General features: G+C 44.8%; 1 protein-coding gene across 1 annotated transcript; it reads right to left on the minus strand.

The window, feature by feature from the left end:
• Positions 1-12,109: 12,109 nt before the first annotated feature.
• Positions 12,110-18,102, minus strand: LOC147632121 (ABC transporter B family member 19-like). The gene is made up of 13 exons (XM_086808005.1): positions 18,079-18,102; positions 17,610-17,853; positions 17,433-17,468; positions 17,119-17,294; positions 16,764-16,964; positions 16,387-16,646; positions 15,941-16,257; positions 15,623-15,846; positions 15,180-15,550; positions 15,041-15,095; positions 14,593-14,941; positions 14,145-14,359; positions 12,110-13,069 (listed from the first exon to the last, which is right to left on the minus strand). The coding sequence occupies exons 1-13, from the start codon at positions 18,100-18,102 to the stop codon at positions 12,110-12,112; spliced, it is 3,432 nt and encodes a 1,143-aa protein (XP_086664131.1).
• Between the last annotated feature and the right edge of the window lie 1,270 nt (positions 18,103-19,372).

Here is a 19,372-nt window from a genome sequence, read left to right on the forward strand (position 1 = left end):
TTTGTTGCCCGTTCATTCCCTTCTCAGCCCATCATGGCAAACATTCTACCTAACACTCGAGTTTTGTACCAGCACTCCATCGATGCTCCCTCCGATCGGTGGGGCCATCTTCTTCCTCACAAACGGCACCTCCCTCTCAGGTACCTCCTCTTGCATAGGTCTCTATGACGATGACTGCGCAAGCAGTGGCTCTTTCGCACCACAGCCCCAAGTACTTGGGACAGCACTCTCGGCGGCATGCAGCCAAGAGGCTCTACATCACCATAATATTTTCATACTCTAATACATATTCCACGTCCATCTGGCATTGGTATTAGATACGAGAAAGGTAAAAGAAGACCAATTTATTTTGAGGAAAGTGATTTAATTTATGTAAAGTTTTTTGAAAAGTCAAAACTTTAAAAAGTGGAAAAGTTCCAATGTTAAGTCCAAGGTATTGTGGTCCTTATACAATACTTAGAAAAATTAGAAGTGTAGCTTACAAGGTAGCTTTACTCGAAGGATCTAGAGTACATCCCGTGTTTCATGTTAGTAGACTAAAACACAAGATGGGAAATAATGATAACATCATTAGAAAAGAAGCAATAGTTGATTTTGTAAAACCACTTATTCTTCCACATGAGCCTGAAAAGATTCTCGAATATCGAAAAAAGAAAACTAGACATTTTGTGTTTAAAAAATGTTTAGTGAAGTGGAAAGATAGACCAGAAGAAGGATTGATTTGGGAAAGAGTGGCTACACTAAAGAAAATGTTTCCTGAGTTTATTTTTGAGAACGAAAACTTTTCTTTCAAAGCGGGAGGAAATGTTATGACACTGAAAGGAAATACTAACAAGGGGGAGGAAATGCTATGAGATTGATAAGAAACACTAAAAGATAAGACTAGGAAAGATTATTTATATATAAAAGGTTTGCATATGAATAAGGTTCAGGGGATTTCAAATAGGAAATACCTAAGCAATGGTTAATAGGCATTAAAGTTAAAGTAAAAAGGAAAGTAAATGGTGCACAATGGAAGCCCAAGGGACACAGAAGAAGGTGCCCCCCTTCTAGGGGTAGTTAAAGAGGCGTTGGTTAAGGAAAAGGTAATGTCTACCCAATGAAATTCAAGGGGCTAAAGTTGCATGGTCATGCACCACCTAGGCCTATATAACCATTACTTCAGGGTCTATTTGGAATATAGTTTGGTGGAGAATCAAAGTAATAGTCTTACAAGTTCTCAAGCTTATAATGGAAGGAGCATTACACGGAGGATCACTATCGGAAGAGGATGTTGAGGATAAGGAACTGGATAAATCCAAAGAGGTGGTGGAAAATTGCTAGTGGAGTCAAAGTGGCTGGAACGGCTGATGCAATAGGCAGAGTTGGTGGCCGGTCTTCATCTTCCCACAACACTGAGGAGATGGTGGTATTAAGCGATGTGGTGTAGTGGCAGAGTCGCAAGATGGTCTCTACAGACCTAAGAAACCAAATTGGAACCCTCCGTGCATCCCTTTGGCCTCTCCAGTTACCTCTCTCTGGTGTTCCCACTTCTTCCTCCACTAGCGCACCTAGTACTAATTCTGGTAGTCCTTAGGAACCCCACTATCATGAGAAACCTTTTCAATTATTATTTTCATTGTATATACCATCTTTATTTATTTTTAAAAAAGAAAAGAAAAAAAAACCTTCTATCTTCCTCATCAAGGACAGTGAGCACTCTAATGGTGGGCAACCTGTAGCTTTAAAGGTGCCCACACTGGATGGACCGCAACAGTGTGACAATGTCACACCACCATACTGTAAACAACATCACACTGCCATAGTGAGTCAACTTGGAGGCGTCGAGCATTTAGGACCATCCGAAGTAGAGGCGCACCCCAACGGACACAAAGAGTGTGCACCGGCATTGACGTCACCAACTGACACTCCAATGGAATCTCGTAGAGGTAGGAGATTCTACCAAAGGCTTTCACCTTAGGGTATCCACCAAAGATAGGAGATGCCACCTACTCCATCGACTCAACCCGGACTGCCACACCGAAGATAGGAGATGCCATCTACTCCATCGACTCAACCCGTCTCGCTGAACTACAGGGTTGGTTGCTTGGCACACTAGTGGTGGCTCTTCTCTGGATAGTATGTCCAGAGCCACCAAAGTCATCAAGCTCCTGGAATATCAGATAAATGCCCGCCACCAACTTCTTCCCACTGTCTACTTCGAGAAGTCGGTAGCCACATGACCCACAACTAGATCCAATCAGACAGGAAGGCCAATCACAAGCTCACTTACCATACCTAGGAGTGCTACCATGTCGCAACAAGGACCCTAGAGGTCACGGAGCACTTGGGGTCCCAACCTCACTACTTGTTTTCGATTTATATCTTCCTATGATACCCATCTCAATACATGCACATTTTGTGATGCCATAGGTGTCGACTTAACCCTAGCCCTCACCATCGATGGGGTATGTGATGCCACAGGTGTTGACCTAACCCTAGCCCTCACCATCTATGGGGTCCGTGATACCATAGGTGTTGACCTAACCCTAGCCCTTACCATCCATGTGGTTCACGAGGCCTTGCACCTACATCGGGCTACATAACCATACCAAAAGCTTAGCGATTGCACAAGGCATGGTTCGCGACATCATAAGGGGCCCAATATGCAAGGACAATGTCAAGTGGGAAGATATCACCCACCAGGATCTACGCATCGATGCCCACGGCCTTACCATACTAACAAACCTCGGTTGTTGGTGGATGGATAGGTACAGCCACCATTGCATCCTCTCCCTTCTCGCTTGCCTGAAGCAAGGTCAAGTTGTCAACTAGGCTGACCACTTTCATCATGAGCTCCACAATATCTACGTCAACCCAGTTGACAAGTTCGGTGTAGCTATGGTCCTCACCAAATTACTCTACTACGTTGTTGGCTGGGAAGAGCTCCCTGAGCCTTAAATTTAACTAAAGAACTACCACCCCAAATAGGAACCCTCTACACCCTAGCCCAACTGCTCCTTCCCCCAACAACTCTCTAACGAACAACAAGAAGCAGAAGATGGACTAGGAGGCCACAACAAGCAAAATGTTTAGAGGCTAACCTCATGGATACTAGGCCCAAAAGTACCAATTAGGCTTGTGCTGAGATAGTCATGTTAAGCATACTCAAAAGAGCTAGGAGCGATGTCCACTTTGATAACAGACTCTTTTTCACATCCCATGAGGCACGAACATCATGGAGGCACACCACTGGATCCAAGAAGGAAACCTAGCTTCAGCTGAAATCTTTTCCTGATGGGGAGAAACCTGTCAATTAGGGTTTAGAGTTCATTCATGGGAGACATACACAGAGAAGCAAGGGAGAGAGAGAGAGAGAGTTGTGGGGATAAGTCAACTCATGAAAAGCATGAGTGTGTGACTCCCCTATCACACATGTATATTGCACTAGTACACATAGTGCACTTAGTACATTAAAAGTACTAAGTGTACTATGTACTATAACTTATGGGCTTGTACACACTATAAGGGTGGGCATAACGCCTTTACCCCAACAACCTCCCACTTAAAGGCAAAGTGCCCTTAAGGAAAGGAAAAGAAAAAATCAGCATGTACATGATAATATACAAGGCCATATCAAGGCTGAAAATGGCCTCATCCAATGCCCATCAAGTGTCTGCAATGAGCAAACCGCTCCGGAGGCAAACTCTTCGTCAACAGATCAGCCGGATTGTCATCCGTATGAATCTTAACAAGCTGAATTTGCTTGTTCTCTATCACCTCTCTGATGAAGTGATACTTCACATCCACATGCTTCGTCTTTGCATGAAAGACAGGGTTCTTTGCCAACTGGATGGCACTCTGACTGTCACAATGCAACAATGGAATATCCCCTGTATAGCCCAAATCAACCACTAACCGAGATAGCCATAATGCCTCCTTGCAAGCCTCTGTGGCTGCAATATACTCGGCCTCTGTAGTAGATAAGGCAGTGCACTTCTGCATCCTGGATATCCATGACACAGCACCTCCTGTGAATGTAAATACATAACCGGTAGTAGACTTCCGGTTATCTGGATGACCGGCATAATCCGAATCCGTGTAACCATGCACTAATGCATCCTGTTTGCCAAAGCAAATGCACAAATCCTGTGTGCCCTTCAGGTATCTCATGACACCTTTCACTGCTTCCCAATGCTTCTTGCCAGGGTTGGCCATGTATCTAGAAACCACTCCCACTGCAAATGCAATGTCCGGCCTAGTAGCAACCATGGCATACATGAGACTGCCACAAGCTGAAGCATACGGAATCTTGGCCATATCAGCCCTGTCTGTATCTGACTGTGGGCTGTTCATAGCACTGAGTTTCACATATGGAGGCAAAGGAGTACTAGCTTTCTTCCCCCCGTCCATATTGAACCTCTGCAAGACTTTGCCAATGTATTCCTTCTGAGACAAATACAACACATGCTGATTTCTGTCCCGAAGTATCCGCATACCCAAGATGTGATTAGCATCACCCAAATCCTTCATATCGAAGGTTTGATGCAGCCTCTGCTTCAAGGCATCCATCTCTTTACGAGATTTCCCGGCAATCAACATATCATCAACATACAAAATGAGAATCAATAGACTGCCATCCAAAGCTTTCTTGGTGTACAAGCAGTGATCTATGTCACTTCTCCTGAATTTCTGAGATTTCATGAATGTATCAAATTTATGATACCATTCCCTTGGTGCCTGTTTGAGCCCATAAAGACTCTTTTTCAGCTTGCATACAAGCTTCTCCTTTCCACTCACTGCATAACCCTCTGGCTGCTGCATATATATCTCCTCATGGAGATCACCGTGAAGAAAAGCAGTCTTCACATCCATCTGAATCAAGTCCAGATCATCATGCGCAACCAAAGCCAACACAGCTCTAAGTGTGGTCATTTTGACCACTGGAGAGAAGATCTCATCAAAGTCCACACCATATTCCTGCTTGAAGCCCTTAGCCACTAACCTGGCTTTGTATCTTGGCTTTGCATCTGATGCAACTTTGAGCCTGTATACCCACTTGCATGGCAAAACCTTCTTGCCTGCAGGCAAATGCACCAACTTCCATGTTTCATTTTTATGCAGAGAATCCATCTCTGACTTCATGGCACGCTCCCATAGAGCCTTGTCTGCCCTCTGTAAAGCCTCTTTATAACATGAGGGCTCCCCACAGTCAGTTAGCATCAAGTAGTCAACCCCTGGAACAAACCTGTCAGGGGCTCTGGAGGGTCTAGTGGACCTCCGTACCCAATGACCATCATTTGCAGGTTGCTGTCCAGCCTGCATATCACCCATTGGTGGCTCCTGTTCCATGCCATAAGGCTGAAAAATCATGCCCGGTATGTCCTCCAACTGTGGTATATCCATAGGGATATCTTCCGCCATATCTGGCTGTCCATTTGGACCATTTTCAGCACCATTTAAGGGCTGGTTTTCCTGCTGTAATGGCTGATTTACAGCCCTTTGTTGTTGTCCATGATGTCCATCGTCATCAAAGATGACTCTGCCAGGCTCCTGTTGCCTTGCAGGCTCTTTATACATGCATGTTTCATCAAAAATGACATCATTGCTGCGTATGATCTTTCTATTCATGGGATCCCAAAGTCTATACCCCATTTCACCTCTGTCACCATATCCTAGGAATATGCATTTATGAGACTTAGGATCAAGTTTGGTGCGCATTTCCCTGCGTATGTGCACGTACGCAACGCAACCAAACACTCTCAAGTGCTTGTATGACGGAGGCTTCCCTGTCCATACTTCTTCTGGCACTTTCCCACCAAGCCTCGTGTTAGGTGACCTATTTATAAGGTGAACGGCTGTCATAACAGCTTCAGCCCAAAAACCATGAGGTAATGCAGCATGTGACAACATAGAACGGACCTTCTCCTGTATGGTCCTGTTCATCCTCTCTGCTGTCCCGTTTTGTGGAGGATCATAAGGAGTAGAGAGCTCCCTCTTGATGCCTTTAGCATCACAAAAGTCCTGAAACTGTTTGGACGTATACTCTCCACCATTATCGGAACGCAAAGCCTTCAGTGTTTTGCCAGTTTGATTCTCAACAAGAGCAACAAACTTCTCAAACACTGAGAATGTATCACTCTTCAAACGAAGAGGATAAACCCACACCTTGCGTGTGGCATCATCAATAAAAGACACAAAATATTTTGCCCCTCCCAAAGAAAGCTGAGGCATCTCACATACATCTGTATGCACAAGCTCTAACTGAGCATCTTTCTGTCCAAGAGCTTTCTTGTGGGGGCACTGTAGTTGCCTACCATAAATACAATGCTCACAAAACTGAAAACTTGAAAACTTTAGAGAAGGCAAGTAACCCAAACGAGACAATTGCTCCATTCCTTTGACACTCATGTGTCCCAACCGGCTATGCCACATAGAAATTTCCGGCAGCTCGGTTGCATTTACATTAGCATGGTGACAAACACCTGCATGCATGAAATAAAGAGTGTCCACCTTAGAGCCTCTGGCAACAACCAGTGAGCCCTTACTAATCTTCCACTTTCCACTACCAAATGTGGTAACATAATCAGCATCATCAAGCTGTCCAGTAGAAAGCAGATTCTTCTTGATCTCAGGCACATGCCTGACATCATGGAGCATAAGCTGTGAGCCATCTGAAAATACAAGCCTCACATCACCTCTGCCAAGAATTTTGCATGCATGGTTATCACCCAAATAAACCACTCCTTCATTGCCAGCAGTGTACCTGACAAACAAGTCTCTGCAACCTGTGACATGAAAGGAGGCACCTGAATCAATGATCCATGAGTGCATACCATGACCACCTGTAAGAAGTGAATGGGCATCAAGTGAAGACGTAAAGAGGACCTCATCCTCACTGCCACCTGCATGTGACACATTGATTTCTTCGATCTTGACTCCACTTTTGCCCTTTGGCTTTACATCTTTGGCTTCATCCTTCTCTTTGTCTTTGCCTTTTCCCTTTTCTTTCTGATCATTTTTCCATTTGTAGCATTGCTTTTTAATGTGTCCCTTCTTGCCACAATAATGGCATTCCAAATCCTTTTTGGAGCGAGACTTGCTCCTTCCCCTTTCTTGGCTTTTCCCCCTTTGCTGGGATCTCCCACGTGCATTCATTGCATTGGACTTTCCAACAGAGTTGTTTTTCCTGTTCATCTCTTCTTGAAGAAGAGCACCCTCAACATCTGCATATGACAGCATAGCATTCGAATTGCTAGTGGCTGTCCTGAATGTGTCCCAACTCTCTGGCAAAGTGCATAACAAAAAAGTGGCTTTGAACTCATCGTCCATTGCCAACTTTTGATTGATGACCTGGCTGACAATACCATTAAACTCATTGAGATGGGCTGTCATAGACGCCCCTTCCTTCATCTGAAGACCTATGAGTTTCTTCAACCAATACACTTTGCTTGAGGCACTTTGTTGGGCATACAAGTCCTGCAATCTCTGCCACATTCCCCAAGCTGTCTTCTCTTCACGAATGCTGAAAAGTAATGAGTCTGACACAGACAACATGATAGTAGATCTTGCCAGCTCATCCATATCTTCCCACTCTTCAGCCGTAAGAGAAGCGGGCATCACACCCCTTTCTTTGATAGGCTTGTGCTGCTTTTTCTGAAGCAACACATTGTAGCACTGGGTTTGCCAAATGTCATAATTCTGCGAGCCTTCAAGCTTCTTGATGTGAAGCAATGAAGAGCTCTCACCTGTGGTTGCCATAGCAAAATGCAACCTGTCAATGCCTGACTCCCTGCAAATGTGCAAACACTGCACCCAAGATGTGAAAACACTGCACCCAAAGCACACAAAGTGCTTACAAATGTTCTCCCAAGCTTTATCTCCCACTGCGGAAGCAAGAATGCAACTTTTCTCCCACTTTTTGTGATGAAAACACCAAAATCTGGTTGCTGCAGATTTTGGACAACACCTTGAATGTGCTCTTTTGCCCTTCCAAAGTACTGTACAGCAGTACTAAGTGCTTACAAATGATGTACCAAACCTGTACCGGCAATTTCAGCAGCTGAATTTGAACCTTTTGATCACTCAAAACAGTGTACAGCCATGTCAAAACATGCACAAAGCTGTGCCAAATCTGTACCAGCAGGTACAATAGCAATAAATGCTCTCCTGGCTGTCCAAATGAGTGAAAATCAGACTTTTACAGTCCTGTAAACTGCATAAAACAGTCCCGAACAGAAATTGGGCAAAAGCCCCTTGACTGCAAGCTGATTTTTGAGGATTCAAGGCATAAATGGCTTGCCTGCTGCTTTGCCAAGCTCAACAAGCATACAAACTTGAAAAGCCCCTTGATTTGAGATCAATTTCTGATCATACATGGTACATTGACGCACATAAAGGCATCCAGAGTGTTCACGATGCTTCCCCCTGGCCACATATACATCCAATACATGAAAGCCCCTTGATTTACAGGCACATTGAGTGCTTGTAAGGCATCAGCACATTAACCACAGCATCAAATGCGATCGCCTGCATGCAAATCAACAAAATCGGCACAAAAGCCCCTTGATTTGCACTGCAATTTGCTGCAATTTTGCCCAAATGTGCAATTTTTCACATCATACAGCATGTATGAGTGCTTAATTGCACAATTACATCAAAAGCCCCAAATTTCGACATCCAATTTCCTGCAAATTGATCCTGATTGTGACCAATGTCACCCAATTTTGCCAATTTTGCTCAAAAAATTGAGCAATTGGGCACCTGTATCTGCTCAATTGATTACTGTACTTGCTCAATTGCAAATCCCAAAAAAAAATTGAAGCAGAATACCTTGTATTTTTTTTTTGATTTACTCTGATTTGCAGGCGGGTTGTTGAATTTGGTGCTGCTGCAGAAAGATATTGATGCTGCTTCACTGCCTGCCAAGACAGTGCTCACAAATGGCCACCAACATTGGATTGAAAGTGAGCTCCTCTGCGAGAGCTTGCAATTCTGCCAGCAAATGAGCTACCTTTTCTTCTTCCAAGCCTTTTGTGTCCTTAAGCTCCAACACAGGTGGCTCACGTGGATGGGGAAGAACGTTGAATCACGGTGCAGTCACCTCCAAGAGCACGTTGTTGTTTCGTAGGAGTCGCAGCCTTCTCTTGTTTCGCCTAGCGCCTGCTGCCTACCGTGTAGCGCTATAGTAGCCAACGCCGCCTTCGCTTAGTGCTCGCTGACGTATTCGCTGTCTCCGCCTACTGCTGACGCCCGCCTGTGGTGCTGCCTTCGCTACACTCGCCTAGCGCCTATACGCCCAGCGCTAATGCGCTTTGCTCACACGCTTCCGCTGCTGGGCAGTCTATCCTCTTCGTCAGTCTTCGCTTGGCTGCTGGGCAGCTGGGGCAGCCCACGCTGATAGCTGGGCAGCAGTGGAGCCAGCCCACGCCTACTGGCTGGGCAGAGACCAGAAAAGATACAGCAGGCGAACTAGCATAAATTCAGCAGGCGACCAGCATCAATACGACCAGAACAGAATGAGAACCAGCAAAAGGGCAAACAATTCTTGATGAGAGGGAGGGGAATCGGTGACCAAGGCTCTGATACCAGTTGATGGGGAGAAACCTGTCAATTAGGGTTTAGAGTTCATTCATGGGAGACATACACAGAGAAGCAAGGGAGAGAGAGAGAGAGAGTTGTGGGGATAAGTCAACTCATGAAAAGCATGAGTGTGTGACTCCCCTATCACACATGTATATTGCACTAGTACACATAGTGCACTTAGTACATTAAAAGTACTAAGTGTACTATGTACTATAACTTATGGGCTTGTACACACTATAAGGGTGGGCATAACGCCTTTACCCCAACATTTCCCATGCTCTTTTCCACTCCCAAGGCTTGCTACTAGATTTCCCTGCTGCCTTCTCTCCTCCCTTCTCCAAAACCTGGCAGGGAACATGCTAGCCTATATGGCTTGGCAAAAGGAGCAAGTGGATACCGCACACACAGCAAGGCCTTCTCCTGGTGCACACAAACTTTGCCCAATTGGAGACCTAGTAGAATGCGGCCATACCCCTCAACAATAGATTATGGGTCCAAGCTCTAGAGGCCGACTCCAAGATTGCCCGTAGCGCAAACTGGAAGTACTTCACACGAAGGTCGAAGAGGCCCTAGGCTGCTAGAGCTGAAACCTAAGAAGAGCTCACTCGTGCCACTGTTGCACTTTAGAGAGCTAAAACCATGGCTTGCAAGCTGTCAACTACTCATGGTTGTGGACAAAGGCCACAACCAGATGTTCGACCACCGAGGGCTTTCGACACAGTCCATGTGGCTTACCCCTAGGACATCTCTGACGAGGAATCCTTAGAGAGGCAATAGAATTTTATCACTCTATGAAACCTTCACTTGAAGTCAAGGATAATGGAGAGGACACCACAGATACTACTAGGGACAACGCAACAAAGACCTGTCCGAAGAAGGCTCCTTAGCAAGAGAAGCAAGTGGTCCTAGCATACCTTACTAGGGCCCTTCACCATCAAGCAGCCCCTCTTCTACTGTACCTACTTCAGGCACTTCAACGAAAGGCAAAGAGAAGATCAAGCCTCGATAACTTCCCCCTCAACCAATCTTGTACCACTGCTACACCTCTCCTCACCTTCACTTCACCACATGCCAATTCTATTGAGCAAATTTCATCACTAAATTATTATTTTTGACTTTCAAATATTAATGTCCATGTTAATGGACTTGTGAGGTATTGTTTTTACCAACATCTTCAATTATTATCTGACATCTACATAAATTATTATATCAATTATTAATGGACTTGTGAGGTATGGTTTTTACCAACATTTACATCAATTATTAGCCAATTTTGAGATGTTTTTACCAATATCTACATAAAAATGCAATCATATGAACAACTTATTGTACTTACCATTTTTAGATATGTATTATTGTCTAATCATGTGAGCTTGTTTATCCATCTCCTATAAAAATATGAGGGAGGGAGTTAGAAATTCTACCAAACAACAAGCTAGAGCTTTGTGGGAAGGAAAATGTTTCTTTTGAGAGTGGATAGAGGAGAGGGGAGGGGGGGTTTGTAGGAGCAGGAGACAGGGTGGAGTGCTGCGCAGGAGGGTTTATAGTGCACACATTCAAGATAAATTGAAAGAAAACTCCACGTTTTGGAAAGACTTAAAATCTAAAATGTGCTAACAATAAGCAACCTTTGTAAAGTGAAAGCTTACAATTTACCCATAATTCAAATAAAATCTATAACATTTTGATGTTTTAGGGAGATTGGGTATAAATTATTAAAGATTTCGAATGCTCGCACACCCAAAAAAAAAACTAACCTAGAATCTACAATGCTACCTTAATATAAAAAACCAACCTATAATCTACAATGCTACCAAGTTAATAAAAAAACTAGCCTATAATCTAAAATGCTACCTTAATATAAAAGAGCATCCTTTTCCAACTCACTTTTCTAACAATGAATAAACATCAAATGCAAACCTTATAAGTGGAACTTTGGTTTACTCTTTGACTAATAGAAAAGAGATAGAGGCAAGCCATACATCCACAAGCCTTCCAAATCCTTAGTATAATTAAATACATGTGGCTTTTTAAGGTGCTATCTCATCTAACTAAAATACAAAGCGTGGAATAAAATATGCATCATCAAAGAGTTGACAATGGCATCTCTATACCTCTGCATATCTCTATATATTATATAAAGGAAGTACCATGTGACAAGAATTTCGAGGTTTGAGAAGCAGTTTGGACTCTAAGAATTATATATGTAGGAAGGACGGGTCAGCCCACTAGTCATAATCATGATCACAACATCAATGCTTAATAGGGGACTACGATGAGTTAAATTTAAATGCATTAAAAAGCTTATGTGAGCGGAAACAGTAGAAAGCAAAGGTTTTTTATTGTTTGCTATATGAACGACAGCTGAAATGATGTGGACTTCAATCGCATCTCTTACTCTCGGCCAGCAGGCATCTTCTCTCTTTGTCGATCTTGAGTGGACGCAATCTCTTTCAAAAAGGAAAACAGGGCAGGTCTCGATCTGGTGCTAGAGGCTATTCAAAGGTCTCCCTATTGTTATAGCAGAGCCCCGTACATGCTCTCTCTAGAGCCCTCGCTCTCTCTTCTGTTTCTGACATACGAGGCGTACAGTCACTACAGTGCTCTCTCTCTCTGTCTCTCTCAGAGAAGGGAAGTAATGTCTCCCCTTATTGCACGAGGATGCCAACTGCAACAGCAACACACAAGAATGCGGAAGAACCCCGATTATTAATACAAGCACGATAGCCCCCTCCCGCCCATACAGAATGTTGTCATATATTGACGTCGCAAACAGCGCCGGCTCTTGCTGCACTAACCCAATATGCTGCCGCAGTGAACGGAGATTCAGCCGCCGGATATCCTTCCCGTCTATAGTGACGGCGCCGGCCGCCGGATCATAGAAACGTTCGACGAGCCCGATGACGGAGCTTTTGCCCGAACCGCTGGCTCCGAGGCTTTCGTCGACGATAACGTGCAAGTTGAGTCCTTTGAAGATGGTGACATCAGGACGGGTAGGGTAGGCGAACTCGACATCGACAAGTTCGATGTTGCCACGTACGCTCTGTAGGAACTCCGACGAGGGGTCGTCGGGGTTGATGGAGGTGCGTCGGTCCATGATTTCGAAGACGGAGATGAGGGCGTCGGAGCCTTTGATGATGTCTGGCGTGAGCCCCAGCGTTTCGGCGACCGAGAAGGCAGTAATCATGAGGACCATGAAGACCTTCATGACTGAGCCGAAATCGGAGGTGCCGTTCTTGACGAGCGTCGAGCCGTACCAGAGCACGAGCGCGTAGCTGCAATACATCGTCATCTGGGAGACGCCGAGGAAGCCGCCGGAGATGTTGCTCCGCAAGAAACTCCGCTTGGCCGGCTCACGGAGAGCCTCTGTGAAGAGCGACAGAACTTTGTCTTCGGCATTAAAAGCGGCGACGGTGCGGATGTTTCCAACGGCGTCTCCAGCGATCATACTGGAGTGGGCATGGGCCTCGTGAAGATATCCAGCAAAGCCTTTCACGCATAGTTGCTGCATGGCAACGTCAGCAAGTCTACGCTATAGTAAACATTTCGCCTGCAGTGCCAGCAAGTCGATGGTCGGGGCAAAAGAGGGCCGTCCGATCGGCCGATAGTCCAAAGCACGAATGCGCTTGGGCGTGATGTTAAGCGGGCCGGGTTCTGATCTCACCTCGGCACGTCCAAAGCACGAATGCGCTTGGGCGTGATGTTAAGCTGGCCGGGTTCTCATCTACGTGCTGGCGGAGTTTACAAATTTGTCATGAGTTTACATTTCTGCCCGACTTCGTATTTTTGGCGGAGTTTACAAACATACCAGAGTTTACAAAAAGATCCTGGAGAAGGAGATCTAACTGCCCTCGTTAACCCACTCTTGACGCTACCGAAGTCTTTATGACCCGTGAAGATAGTCCTAACGCATCAGGAAGGGTCTTTATATGACCCATGAGAGATAGTCCCACAGGATTAAATGACACATTATGAATGAGGAGAGATCTAAGGTTGAAAAAGCATCACGATCTTGCCTAATCTAAACCGTCGGATTCCCGTCGGGCGAGTGAATTAGGGGTGAACTTAGGGTATACCATGGAGATTTTGGGGATTTAGAAAATTTTGGAGGGGTTGAGCTCAAACCAAAAGAGGATTGGAACTTGGAACCATCCGCTCAGGCTATCAACATCTAATCACTATGCTATACTTTCCAGCAGGTTGTGTAGAGTGCTTTTAAATTTAAATCTTGATATTTTGGTCCCTAGTTCACACTCTTGCCCAAAAGCCTGGCGAGTTCACCCCTAATTTACTCCCAAGTTTATTCGCTATTCACTCGTAGTTCACTTGGGAATCGTTCACCTGGCGAGTTCACCCCTAATTTACTCCCAAGTTTACTCGCTATTCACTCGTAGTTCACTTGGGAATCCAATGGTATTGATCAAATCCCAATCGCGATGCCTCTTTCCAACCGTAAATTCCTCTTGATTCATGATGTGTCACTTAATCATGAGGAAGATAGTCCTAAAACCCTGTCGGGCAAGTATAACAGTACGGCACTGCTGTGCAAGAATAGGGTTTTCAAGTTTACGTCACTCTACCTGGGACACTATGGCCTCCACCAAGGCCAATCGCCACTTGATGATGAGGTCAATGACGCAAGCGGTGACGAAGACAGTTGCGTTTTGTAGTAGCAGCGACACCCTGTCACCGATGGCCGCACGTATGTGTGTTGCATCCGTGGCCAATCGCGCTGCCAATCGTTTGCTGTTGTTCTTATCCTGGTCAAAGCAGCCCACCTCGTTTCTTATCATGGCTGCATTAAGGGTGGCACATATCAGTTCAAAAAATTAGTGACCTGTATAGACGCAGTCACGCATGCATAGGCTGCACCTTCGTATTACCCACACATGCATCACACATTCCATACCACTGGTATGGACACATGCATAGCATCCTCAGGCCCCTCCTAGTACCCACACATGCATCACACCACTATCTACTTCTATGGTTAAAATGAAATCAAGGCAGATAATCTTGGTGCATCACCTTTGAACATCATCTCTCTCACTCTGGCTGTAAGATTCTCTCCCACAATACCAAAGTAGTAGTGCTGCAGCAAATAGATGCCCAGTGTGACCACACCAACCCCCACGTACACCAACACATACTTCTGCACCTCCCTCTGCATCTTGTCCATGTCGGGTTCATAATACACCTTGACCAGCTCGCTCATCACTAATGCGAAAATCGGGTTCACTACCCCGGCCAACACTGACCCGACACTCCCTAACAAGGCATACGGCCACTCAGGTGCATTGAGCTTCATCAGTCTCCAGTAGGACCCCTTGGAATCCCTCTCCCTCTTCTCCTCTGCCATCGCTTCATCCGCCTTCTCCTGTACCAGACCACTACAAAACGTTAGAACCTAAAGGGTACAATAATGAACTAAACCCCAAAGTTCTTTAGCAAATGTAAGCATCAGCTTAAACCTCACCTTGTGAACATCAGCCGCATTGGTCATCCCTGATAGAAGCGATGAGCTTGTTGCCCTGTATATGAATGAAAATATTCACAATGGTAAGGCATGGACCTCACACTCACTTCATAACCGTTGAGAAATTAAAAAGGCTCACTTTGATGTTCGACCCAAAATTGTTCCATCACTCCTCAGAGCCATCTCCTGCAGCTTCACAAGAGTGAAGTAAGCTCCCAGCTCGCCATTCATAATCAACTCATCATGGGTGCCCATCTCCACGATCTGCCCATCCTGCACCACACCGATGGTGTCCACATTCTGGATGGTGGACAGCCTGTGGGCTATGATGACAGTCGTCCTTCCTACCATAAGACGGTCCAATGCATCCTGCACCACCCTTTCCGATGCTGCATCTAATGCACTCGTTGCTTCATCAAGTAGAAGAACCTTGGGATTCTTGAGCATCGCCCTCGCAATAGCCACTCTTTGCTTCTGGCCACCTGAAAGTTGCACTCCACGTTCTCCCACCTGCAAACCCATCAAGTCAGGTCCCAGAACTTGAGCACATCAACACGTGCTTGAAACACATATAGAGCTGACCTGCGTTTTGTATGCATCGGGCAGCTCACTAATGAAAATATGGGCATTTGCTGCTTTAGCTGCTGCCTCTACTTCCTCCATGGTAGCATCCTCCTTGCCATAGAGTATGTTCCCTAATATAGAAGTTGCACAGAGGGCACGCTCCTGATTGACCAGGCCTATCTGATCCCGAAGCCACCTCAGCTGAAGGGTGCAGATATCAACACCATCCAGCAAGACTTGGCCTGACCAGAAAATAACCCAGGCCCCACATGAGTCCCTTACAAAATTATCACTTAACTTCTCTCATGTGTTGATTGTTGCAGTGTTGAACAATACCTCCTACGGGATCATAAAACCTTTCTATGAGGGAAACAACTGTGCTCTTGCCGGAACCACTGCCCCCAGCAAAGGCAAGAGTCCTTCCAGAGGGTATCATTAAGGAGAAGTCTTCAAAAATCATAACATCTGGCCTAGAAGGGTAGCTGAAGACCACATTGCGAAGCTCAATATCCCCTTTCACTTCAGAGAGTTTTAAGCCATCATCGGTGTGGCGGTCCATCTTGGCAGGCTTCTTCACCAGTTCCATGATGTTGTACGCTGCCGCTCTTCCTTTACTGAATGCAGTCAAATTGCCCATAGCTTGCCCCAGAGCCCTACACAACCACACCACATGCTCAAGGCATCATCTCAAGGCATAGAAGGCATCCATGATGTTTGCAATCGAATCTCATGCAAGACACTGAGCAGCTCAAAAACCTCACAAGTTTAGTTTTGGTTCTTACATGTCACCGATGTTAGTGGAGAAGATGGCACTGATGGCTTTGCCACCATTAGTCTCCCCACTCCGGATAAGCACCCCACCATACCACAAGATCAAGGCCCATGAGAAGAAGAGAATGGTGTATGTGACTCCAAGACCCAAGCCCTTGGCCAATCCCCCTCTATAGCCCAGCTTCAATGTCAGGGCCAGGGAGTCTGAGAAAGACTGAGCTGCTTTCTTCTCACCATCAAATGAATAGACCATCCGAATTTGCACAATTGTCTATTGATAGCTCAACAGACAGGAATATAGGCCATTATTCAGTAAACTGTCTCATCATTTCAAAACAGATTGAGTTGATTTAACTTTTAAATTACCACCCTTGGCTTGATAATGTGCCTGTTCTGCAATGGTCCCTGCATCTCCATAGGCTGCTTGGCTTTTGGATGTCAAATGTGTGAGCATGTAGGTATACAAGCCACCTGCAAAAGCTATAGCGGGGACCACTGCCACTGTTACCAGGCATAACTTCCACACCATAGAAAACCCAACTCCAAAACCTCCTATAAATGTAGCCATGAACTGCAAGAAGTTTCCCATCTGCAACCAAAATCTTGGTCATTGCAGACCCATCATAAAAAGCAAATATGCGCACATGCTACACACACACATACAGTTACACATGAATGTTGAATGAAAGGATACGTGTACACATACACATTTATAGATGCATATAGACATACAAAGACCATACCTTCTCACTGATAGCATCTTGCACCAAGACGGTGTCTTTCGAGATACTTTCAACTAGCATCCCTGTTCGGGCATCTGTATCAAAGAAGCCGATATCTTGATTCAAGATAGCCTGTAAGTACCTGAGGCGCATCTTGCTAGCTTGCCTGTGGCCTGTATGCATCCAGCAGGCCACCTCTGGGGTCACAACACACAACCAAATGAGTAATTTCTGACTCACAGCACATGATTATGACTTAGCAATCAAAGACTTGAAATGTGAATTATGTGACATCAATGGGGCATGGTTGAATATTTGCAAGAGCAAAAAGTAACCTGTCCAAGCAGAGCCCAGGCCAAGGTTCACCAAATCTAGAGCATACTGCACCAAAAGGTGTTTGCATTAGAAAATTGGGTTTTTGAATGTAGATCCATAATCTTTGCTTAATCATATCACAGAAATTTGAAGCATAATTTAGTAAACCGCCAAATATGTGGAAAGTTTGCGTAGGCAGTTATCATAAGCACATACCTTGGCCACATCATGCGCTGTCTGCTGAGGGTTATCTTGGTTTTCGCCAAAACTGTTCACAAGTTTGCCAAAGAAGAAGAAAAACATGGGGAAGGCGAGCCCATGCCCAAAAGCACCCAAGGTTCCCAATGCCATAAGCACATAGTCATGGCTGTCTGCATAGGAGAGAAGCTTGAAGAAGCTCACACTTGGGGCCTCCTGTTTCTTCTCTTTTTTTGCAGCCCCCTTCTCATTATATCATCCCCATTCTGAGTTGCCTCTATTTCCATGGCCTTGACTGCTTTCTCTTCAAAAAAGTTGTCGTTTCCGCCTTCTTTCATTGTAAAGTCCCCATGTATTAGCACCCAAGAGAGGGGGCTGCACATGGGGTAATAACTCTTCCAAATCAGATGAATACTAGAAAATCAATAATGAAACGGATACTCAATTAAAAAGAGTTCTTTTTTTCACCTTTTCGAAATGCCAAACATGCATAACTTGAACGATCCCAAAGCACAACTGAGGTATTCAAAATGGATTACTCTTTTAAGTGCAAAAACAAAACTCCGAAAGGCAAAAGATATTATGGTTACTTGTGCAAATGCACGAGAGACTCAAGAAAGGGAAAAAGGAGCGTTGAGTGTGGCTGCAGATTCACAGGGCTCCAATTTGAAGGCCTACCGTAACCTTCAGTTTGACCTACAAAATTTATATGTTTGTGTGTAAAATTTATGGAAATTTTTGAATAAAGTGGCTTTCGGTGGCCTTCTTTTGCAGCCCTATTTTCTAAGAGGCCTTTTGAAGGGCTTTGATGCCCTCTGAAGCAGCTGCTTTAAAATTTTGAAATCTTATCCTAAGCTTGCGCTGGTGAAATATGATTCCGGAGTCCGAAGGGCCAATTAATCCGTAATTTATCATCTTTTATGCAATTTGTTGGTAAAGGAGAGCTTGGCTTGTTAGGATACTGCAGAAGATTGACTACAAGTGGAGCTTGGCAAACCCATATTCTCCAATTTCAATTGCAAGCATCACAATTCAGCCTTTTACAATGTCAAGAAGGACTTAAAACATCATCAGATAAAATGAAAGAGATCCTCGCAGAGAATGTGGAGAGAAGGCGCAAAGATTCAAAGGCTAGAGGAACTTATCAAACGACTCAAAGCAACGCCCAATGGTGCTCATGAACGCAAAAAGACATTGGCTAGTATAGAATCTCTTGCGTTTAAAGGTGGAGCACGGAAGAAAAGGATTCGTACAACAAAGTAAGTAACATAAACTTTCATTATGCACTCAGTGATTTAAACAAAATAGTCATGATTTGTGTTCTGCTAGGAATTTTCTGCAAGAGGTGTGTGATTCTAATAAATAGGGATGGAAGGATTTGGTCAAAGCCATTTTGAATACCAAGGATATTCTCTCAATTATTACTGACCCTCATCATCCTAAAATACGCCAAGTTGTTGTCAGCAATGTAGTGAGCGAGATTACCACCTCCATCGAGATGCAGTAGATCCAACCGTGTCAACTCATGATGAAGATGAGAAACAACCAAATGCAAGATGGGTGGAAGGTGTCATGTCTCGTGATATGCTAGGAGAACCAAACAGGAATTCAAATTGGAGCCCCATCATTAATTTTTCACTAAAGAATATTCACTTTTGCACACTTCATGCATTCATGAGAATCTTTGATCGATTGCTTAAGTGCCATATCGATTATGCATTCACAATGCCTACACAAGAGAGGAAAGTTGCAGCCCTTGGTA

Source organism: Cibotium barometz, chromosome 14, assembly GCF_041138505.1.
Source record: "Cibotium barometz isolate CiBa-2024 chromosome 14, ASM4113850v1, whole genome shotgun sequence".
Taxonomy (NCBI): Eukaryota; Viridiplantae; Streptophyta; class Polypodiopsida; order Cyatheales; family Cibotiaceae; genus Cibotium; species Cibotium barometz.